Raw genomic sequence first — 9,491 nt, 5'->3', positions numbered from 1 at the left:
ACATCTAATTTCAAGAAAAATAGGGACCAATGGTTTAACTGCTAAAAGTTCCAAGGACTAAAATTCAAAGGGTGATTGTTCAACTAATTTAGAAAGTGAATTCTTCCATAATCTTTCAAGGCAATGCGTTAATAATACGAATTCTGAAAAATATTTTTATTTCTCTATCTCTCTCTCTCTCTCTTTAGTATAATTAGATTAATTACAATATTAACCAAATACCAATTAATGCTAATCGAATTATGTAAATATTTTTTATATTATCGGTGTATAGAATTTGGACATTTTTCACCAAGGAAACATAGTGATGACACTATTATTTTTATAATATATATTTTTCTTACTAATAAGTGACTTTTTGTTATAAAAAATTGTTTATTAATGATACTGTAATAACCCAAAAAAATTTAAAAGACTTTGGGCCCATGGGACGTCAATCGAGAAAGGACTTTAGCTTAGCAACAAATGAAAATAATAAAAGGAAAGAAAAGAAAATATTAAATAAAATCTTAAACGGTTATAAAAATAAAGAGTACAGAGTAAATAAAGTAGAGAAATGTATAAAATAAAGACTACAAAGTAAATGAATTGTTTTGACTCCCTATTTATAGAAGAAAGAAAGTTGGTTCAAGGCTGATGCCTTTGGCATATAACTTGTGTAAGAGCTGGTCGGGAATAGGCGAAGACGCCAATGATCTTAGAAATCTTAGTTGCCTGCCTTTCACTAACTTCTTCATCTACGTTAATGATCATCTTCTCGAGAATAGGCGCAGACGCCAGCACTAACCTTACAAACCGCAATTCCAGTTTTGAACCATGGAATCTATGTATTCTCAGAGCTTGAAGGTTATTGAGTTCATCAATGCTGCAGCCTTGTCCTTTCAACTGATTTAAATCTACTTTCCTGGAACCTTTCTTGATCCGACTCAACTATAAGTAGTATAAAGAAAAATTAGTAAGATTTGCATCTCTATACTCGGAAAATAGAGTAATAACTCATGAATTCAACAACTCACCAGAAGTTTAAGTAACTTCAAATTCAGACAACTTCTAAGGATGCATAGAAGGGAACAAATTTGATCTTCATCATTAAAATCGAAACCATAAAATTCGAGACTGTCCAAGTGATTGAGCATCGTTGACAGCCTCCTTGCTACATTACCAGAAGCCAAAAACTAGACAACAAAAAACCCCAAATATAAGAACGTTAACAGTTACAACTATGTACGACGTCATTCTGAGTTATTCAAAGATATAAATTTCCATCTTACCTTAAGGGAGCATCCGTCCAAGATAAGTCCTCTAACTTTAGGCAAGCTGCTGAGAAGTTTTACCAAGTTCATTGCTTCATGTTGTCTGTTTTGTGAAACTTCTTCTTGTGGTATAACTGCAAAACTTTTTAGCTTCTGACAGTCCTTGAAAGAAATCCATTTAATTGTTTCAATGCCACAATAGAAAAATGTTAAACATAAAAGTTCTGGGGCATATAGATTCAAGTGATGAAGACCACTACACCGTACAAACATCAGATCCAGAAGGTTTGGAACAGAGAGGAAAGAAGTTGCAATGTCTAATTCAAAGGCAACTCCATCTAATTTAAGGCTTTTGAGCTTGTGGAAACCTCCAAAACTGCAAGGCGGCCTGAAAATGCAGTATGAGAGATTCAAATGTTCTAGCTCTACGCCGTACACACAGGAAGGCAACTTATAAGGAGCATTGAGATATTCTAAACTCCGAAGGGTGAGCTCCACGAGACCATTTCTTGACAAATGTAGCATCCATAGATCAATAACGGAGAGCTCAGAAGGATGTATCATTGAAATATCAAGGAGAAATGTCTTAATGGGTCCATAGTGCTGCAATAGAATTCTATTAATGATGTCTATTGTGCCTGTCTGGTTTCTCTTTCTGCAAAAGTCCGCAGAAATTCTGAGCTTCGGGTTTGAAGCCCAAACATGTCTCCAGTTACTGGACAAGACACTCATTCTTGCGGCATCCTCAATAGTCATGTGCTCCTGAATTTGGTGTCTGACATTAATAGGAAGATCTGTAAGCCTATCAAGTTTGTCCCTTCCATCTTCAAGTCCTTTATAGGTATCAGTCATCATGATTGTAAGTCCTGACCATTTGAACCAACAAAAATAAGTGAAGGTTGCATAGAAAATGCTTTACACATGCTGCATATGCAAATCCAACTTTATATTCTAGTCAAGAAAGTAACATCATAGTTTAAAAAGGCTTGTATAAGATCAATCCAGACTCACGCTTATCTTGATAATCAGATGGGAATGAATCAATATGAGAGCAAAGCTCGTCAGGCAGGTTGTTTGAGATTCAAAACAGTCATCATTCTACAAATTTCAATTTTTATAGAAGTTATTCTACCAAGTACAAAGTATGGCATGAAGAGGTTATAAATATTCAGCTTTATTTATCGTAGACTTCATAATGTTAGTATTGAAACCCAGAATATTGCGCTGACAAAGCATGCCCACAACGATGGTAAATTAGACCATAAAAAAGTCATGCCAAAGGAAGTACAAAAACTTGCGTTGTTCGCTCTACTAGATTAACGCCCACAGGTGGAGATGAACAATTTGTCGTTCAAAAGAGAATATAAAAGTGAGTATAAAATATCAAGAGAATAATTTCACAGCATTCACCCTTAAAGAGATACACTCCAGCAAATATATATTATTTTCATATTTTCTCAATGCTTATTATTTGGTCTCAATAAAAACTATTCCCTTCGTTTCATTTATTTGGCGGTGTTTGTCTAGAAAAGAGTTAGTAATAAAGTTTTTCACACATAAGCTAAATATGTATAACATACCAAAAATCAAATGGCAATGCCATTATACAGTTTATGGCAGAATGTATGTTTGCTGCTCTTGTTGAAAAGGCAGCCTCAAGAGGACGGTGTTCTTTGGATAGACAATAGCTCATTTTTATATTTGGTTATTACATAAAGAGAGAAAGAGCGTACTCTTATAAAGATGGTTTCTGCTGTTATAGGTTAAAAAAAACGGTCAAAGAGAGCTAAAATATAACAGGAAAAATCGGTTCCGAAAAAAACTTGACTTTTATGACGAAATATTGTTATATAGGGTGACTGGTATAGGAAGATCTGACTTGCATAAAAAATCTTGTTATTGACATATACTCTCAAAAGAGACGTATTATACAACTCTCACATGCAACTAGGCAGCCTCTTATGGAGGAATTCTATTTCTTCATACTCATCATTTGAATTTTAGCAGCTAATAAGAACTTTTCAAAAGTATACATCCCATTCTTTGGGTAATAAAATATGCATCTTCATAGAAATAAAATCTCTAAAATTACCAATAATAATTCTAGAAATCTAACAAATATTTTAAAATTTTAATGCACCACTTATGATAAAGAATTGCATGAATACATATTTCTATCATTAAAAATTTCATACCCTTCAAAGATCTGCACATATATTTCTATTTAAAATTTCATTGAGATTTTAAATCTAAATAATTTTTTTATTTTATAACGTTAAAAATTTTGAATTTTTTGGAAATCTTTTTCTACAATGGCCAAATAATATTTAAACATCCAATTGTTATAGGTGTATAGCAGATAATCGTTATAAAAGCCAAAAAAAATAATCGGAACAAACGAAATTGTTATAGAGAAGTTTATCGGTATATATGGATATTTTGTTAACTTGTAATCCTAATCAGAGAGGTCAACTAATCCATGTAAGAAATCAATTTACGAAGTAGTAAACTCTTGGATTAATTAAATTATATGACTCAGAGTTGAGAGAAGAAAAAAATCACAACTATAACATCCTTATCGAAAATGAAGTCAAACAGAAATAAAAGAAAGGAACTAACCTCACAGCGGCGAGTGAGGGGATTCCGGAGGAGCGGGTACTGAATAGGGTTTAGGGAGAAAGAGAGAGGCGGACATACCTAGAATGCAAAAACGTTTTTCCCAGGGCAAGGTATTTATAAGTAAATTTATATGATATTTGGGATGAAAATCTCCATAATAAATATTACTACTCCATAATTAGTAGCCTCATAAAAATGATAATTAATATATTAAATTGGCAAAATACATAGATAGACACTCAAAGTTGGCACCAACTATTAGTTAGACACTTCAGCTTAACTAATGACCAGATAGATACTTTTTCTTGGCAAGAATATATCTCCTAGCCCAAGTTGGACAAATCACTCGCGTGGCATACACTCCCAGTTGACATGTCAAATGGACAATCAAATAATTACACATGTGATACCCCTTCCCAATCAGACCTCCACCCTCCTCCCCCAACTACCTATTGCTCGCCGACCAAATCGCCAGCAAGCTAACACGGGGGCGAGGTTGAAGGGGTCTTGCGCAACCTTCGTATTATCGCAAGCACAACCTTTGACCCCTTCATCGACAACCTCTCATTTGTTCAACTACTCGTGTGCGCCTTAAGTTGAGGAGAGTTGTTCACAAGCAGTGGTTATGAGCTCTTTCTTGTTCCGCTTCAGAAGAGGTTGCGCACCTTTAATTGCACTAGTGGATTGAATAACCTTTTTTGTTAGTGCCAAGCGACGACCTCACTGCCACTCCACCTCCTTCTTCAATTTCTCTCCTTCAGCCACTTCTTTCATCATCCTTAACCATCAATTTCAAAAAGAATCATATAGGTGATACTTACTAGTTAAATATAGGCTTTAAATTTGTTCGAGAACTTTTAGTGTTATTACTTTTTTATTTATTTATTTATTATTATTATTATTACTACTCCCTCCATTTAACAAAAATGAACCTATTACTATTTGGGGAGTCAAACAACGTTTTCTTGACTATATTTTTGCAAATAGCTTTTAAATATTTGATTTTCAAATATTGTGACTTATAGTGCTTATTATGTAGTTTCTAAATATGTAAATTTTATTTCAAATTAGACAATTGGACCCTTATACTCTAAAAAGGTTCAAACAAATTGAAACATAGGGAGTATTATTTATGTATATATTTAAATACTCTTACTGAAGTGAGGATTCATATCACCGATCCTTAACTTTGTTTGGGACTGAGATATAGTTGTTTGTTGTTGTTGTTGGTAAAATAAAAGCATTATTTTTTTCTAGAAAAGCTTGGACCACTATCAAAGAAACCAATGCCAATACTCTAAAATAGTTTATTACAAGTCTTGATGAAGACGACAGAATGGAATTTGCTCCTTTTCTCGTTGAAAAAGCAGCCTCAAAAGGACATACGGTGTTCTTGGATAGACACTAGCTCATTTTGATATTTGGACATAGGTATGTTGGTATAACAAAAGTCAATTTCCAAGAAGATGTTTTCTGTGAGAAGGTCATTTCTCTAGTGTTTGGTTAATAGAAAATGCACTCCTTCCACCAAAAGGGGGAAAAAGACTCCCTTAATTCATTTTTCCTTAAAACTATCTTAATTTTAAATTGATACCACTTGCTATGTCTAACTGTTAGATATTGTTATCAAACTTATAGTCAAAAATTTCATCAGAACACTACTCTATTTGCTAATATAATTATTAAATTTTTTATATATATTTCCTTATTTCTTGAGTTAATGAAAAGAGTGGGTCTTGGGTACACTCAATGGTTTACTACCCTCTGTTTAATTTCAAGAAAAATGGGGACCAATGATTTAACTGCTCAAATTCTGTTAAGCTTATGAAGAAATCAGTTTGAGAAGCAGTATATTCTTGGATTAATGAATTTATATTATCACTAAGAGTTGAGAGAACCAAAAATTCATAACTGTAACATCACTTATCGAAAAGAAAATCACACAAGAAAACAAAAAAAGAAACCAACCTCACGGCGGCCACAGCAGCACCGGGGAAGAGCAGAAGGTGGGGGTGAGGAGCGGGTGCTGGGTAGTGTGAGTAGTGACGAGCGAGAAAGAGAGAAGCGGCCACAAATAGAATCAAAAAAATTCTTTTCCTTCGTTATAGTAAAAGTAATTCTCTAAGGGTGTGTTTGGTATAACAGAAAATATTTTCTTAGAAAAAAAGTATTAATCTTACACATTTTCCGGTGTTTGTACGCAAATTAAAGAAAAAAAAATTCTCAAGAGTATTCATAAATAATTTAGATAAAATAAATATGAAGCCATAAACTTTCGAATCAACAACCTTCCGAACCCACAAATTTCATAAACTTTCGAACCGTTAAACTTTCGAACCCATAAACTCTATAATTTCTAAACCCGCAAACTTTCAAACATATAAACCTGCGAACTCATAATTTTGGAACCCGTAAAATTTTGAACCTATAAAATAAAAATAAAAATAAAAAATAAAAAAGAACTGAACTGAACTGAAAATAAAATTAAAAAAAAAATTGGGGGGTTGCAGAAAAGAGAAAAAACAAAAAATTGAATATACAAAAAAAAGTAAAAAAAATATAATTTTGGGGTGGACAGAAAATTTAAAATATAAAAAAAAAAAAAATTGAGGGGAGGGGGGTGGGAGATGTGGGATAGGGTAGAGAAGGGGGAAGGGGTTGGGGTTAGATGTGAGGATACATGGAATTTTTGGAAAATGTTTTCCTAACTTTTTCTAGTTAAATCACTTTCTTCCAAATTAGGGAAAATGTGATACCTAGCAAAATATTTTCCAAACTATTTTGTGCAACCAAACAGTGAAAAATGGAAAAATATTTTATGTTTTTCAGGAAAATATTTTCTTGGACAAGTAGTAATCTTACTCATTTTACGGTGTTTAATACGCAAATTAAGGAAAATAACTTCTCAAGAATATTCATAAATAATTTAGATAAAATAAACATGAAGCCATAAGCTTTCGAACCAACAATCTTCTGAACCCACAAATTGCATAAACTTTCGAACCGCTAAATTTTTAAACCCGCAAACTTCCAAACACATAAACCTCTGAGCTCATAACTTTGGAACTCGTAAAATTTTGAACCTATAAACTGAAAAATAAAAAAATAGGAATTGAACTGAAAATAAAAGATAAAAATTTTTGCCGCGGGGGAGGGGGGCGCTGGGGTCTGGGGGGTGTTGTAGAAAAAAATTACTGAAAATTGAAAATACCAAAAACAAAATTAAAAAAATAAAATCTGAAAAAATGCCTTTTTGGGGAGAGTGGGTGGGGGAGACTGGGTAGGGGAGAGAAGGGGGAGGGGGTTAGGGTTAGATTGTGAGGATACGTGGAGTTTTTGAAAAATATTTTCCTAACGTTTTCTACGAAATTCATTTTCTTTCAATTTCAGGAAAATGTGATATCTAGGAAAATATTTTTCAAACTATTTTGTACAACCAAATAGTGAAAAATGGAAAAATATTTTTCGTTATACCAAACACACCCTAAATTTCTTTAATTTTCCCAAAAACTTATGAGCCACTTGATATAAAAACTTATTTTTTATACGAAGGAGTGAAAATAGAAACATATTTGAAAGTTGAACCTGTCCTTATACTCAATCAAACACCTTCGTATAAATGAGATACTTTTCGGTGACAGAGTATCGGCTTAAGCTTAGGTCCAAAATTTGTGAGGCCCCCAACTTACTAAAATTCTTTTATATGATGTATATAATATATAATTTATTTAATATTTTTGTAATATACAAATATTAAACCTTTACTTCCATATATTAATGCATAATAAATTTTGCTTTCTTTCTCTCTCTTTCGTTAATTCTTATTATTTAAACAATCTTAAATTAGCATCATTTCAAGTTCAGATTGTTATTGAAATTTTTAAAAGTTCAAAAATTAATTCGAGAAATATTTCAAGTGAAATAATAATTTTTAGTCACAAAATTCAATAATTTTAAGTGAAAAATTTATGTCCAAAGAATAGTTTTAACTTCCAAATATCTTTCTCAATTTCAACTTCAAATACTCTTTTTCAACTTTAACCAATTGTTTCACTTTCTGTTTTAGTCTATTTTAAGAAAATATATCTTTCTATATTAAGTAAGTTTCTAATCCTACTTTTTCATTTTAGCTTTAACGACACACTCTCTTATATATAGGAATGACACGACACATTTAAACCAAGATTCAAAGGATATTTTTGGTATATTATACACGTCTTTAGTTTAACACTACAAAATTTAAAATAAATTATACTCTTAAACTTTATTTAGAGTTAAATTAAAATACATAAAATATAACAAATGAAGTGCGCGCGCACACACATATATGTGTTGGAATGACATGGCATGTTTAAGATCAAGATTCAAAGGATATTTAAGGCCTATATTGTAGTTTGCCTTTAAGCATCAATTTTATGAGCCACCCCCGGACTGACATGTTCAAAGTCTCCTTTGATTTCTTACAACAACAATTAGGGGTGTCAATGGTTCGGTTCGGCCGGTTATTTTATAAAATTTATACCATATCAATTTTTCGGTTATTCTATTATGTATAACCAAAATTAGACTTTTAGAAACCGTACAAATCATGTCGGTTTCTCTTCGATATCGGTACGGTTCGATTAATTTTCGGTATTTTTTTAAAAGTCACTAGTAGAAGCAGAATGCAACAATATACGTACTTTTATAGGACTTAGCAAAACTCTCTAGACATTTTTACTATTTAAAGGGTGATGAATTAAGAAAATATGAAAGATAGCCAAAGTATAGATCCATCAACTATTCTACAACAGCGTAAAAGAAACTAAACAAAGACAAAGAATATAAATCACATGAGTGGAAAGATATTAAGTTGTGACTTAAGAATAAAGTCTATAAAAGATTAAATATTCGAAAATATAAATTTAAATCATGCGAAAGAAAAAATATTCAATACATTGTAATTTGCTACTCATAATCGTTAGAATACCTTGTGTCTTCCTAGTGAATATGCTGAAAATAATTTAGTTTCAATAGTAGTATAGTAGGTTTGGGAATAAGGATTTTGTGTTTAATTACTTGTTAGCTTGTAACCGTTTTCATAATTTCAAGGCCAAAGAAAATATTAATGCTTTATTATTTTTAAACTTAATATATAAATATATTTTTTCATGTAAATTTATTCGGTACGGTTCGGTATTTTTTCGATTTATTTTCATAAAACAAAAAACCTACCCTAATTATCGGTACGGTTATAGATTTATATAAAAACCTACAGTTTTATTAAAAGAAACATAAAAATCGATTCGTTGCGGTACAATTCGACCGGTTTAGTCCGTTTTTAAATATCCATTGGCATCCCTAACAACAATACCCAATATTATCCCACACTGTGAGATCTGGATAGGGTAGTATGTACGCAGACCTTACCCCTACCTTGTGAGGATAGAGAGGATGTTTCCAATAGACCCTCGGCTCAGGAAATGAGATAGGAAAGTAATTGATAACCTTATAAAAATGGTAACTAGTATATTATAATATGTAAAGCCACACTAATTGTGTAAACAAAATATTAAACCATAAATTTTAAAAATTTCCCCTTAACCTTTGAGTTATGGGATTCTATTTTTCTCCTTGACA

At 32.0% G+C, this 9,491-nt stretch overlaps 1 protein-coding gene across 7 annotated transcripts; it reads right to left on the bottom strand.

The window, feature by feature from the left end:
- Positions 1-480: 480 nt before the first annotated feature.
- Positions 481-5,964, bottom strand: LOC107771612 (F-box/FBD/LRR-repeat protein At1g13570). 7 transcript variants are annotated; one of them, XM_075221823.1, is made up of 6 exons: positions 5,841-5,951; positions 3,873-4,650; positions 2,265-2,351; positions 1,272-2,119; positions 1,017-1,175; positions 481-930 (listed from the first exon to the last, which is right to left on the bottom strand). In XM_075221823.1, the coding sequence occupies exons 4-6, from the start codon at positions 2,106-2,108 to the stop codon at positions 628-630; spliced, it is 1,299 nt and encodes a 432-aa protein (XP_075077924.1). In that variant the 5' UTR covers positions 2,109-2,119; positions 2,265-2,351; positions 3,873-4,650; positions 5,841-5,951; the 3' UTR covers positions 481-627. The 7 variants fall into 7 exon arrangements, with proteins under 7 accessions (XP_075077924.1, XP_016446512.1, XP_016446515.1 ...); XM_016591026.2 differs by having other exon boundaries at positions 3,873-3,950; XM_016591029.2 differs by lacking the exon at positions 3,873-4,650 and having other exon boundaries at positions 5,841-5,962.
- Between the last annotated feature and the right edge of the window lie 3,527 nt (positions 5,965-9,491).

Source organism: Nicotiana tabacum, chromosome 9 (assembly GCF_000715075.1).
Source record: "Nicotiana tabacum cultivar K326 chromosome 9, ASM71507v2, whole genome shotgun sequence".
In the NCBI taxonomy this organism is placed as follows: domain Eukaryota; kingdom Viridiplantae; phylum Streptophyta; class Magnoliopsida; order Solanales; family Solanaceae; genus Nicotiana; species Nicotiana tabacum.
The sequence above is the reverse complement of the archived record's forward strand: the minus strand, read 5'-3'. Positions and strand labels throughout refer to the sequence as shown.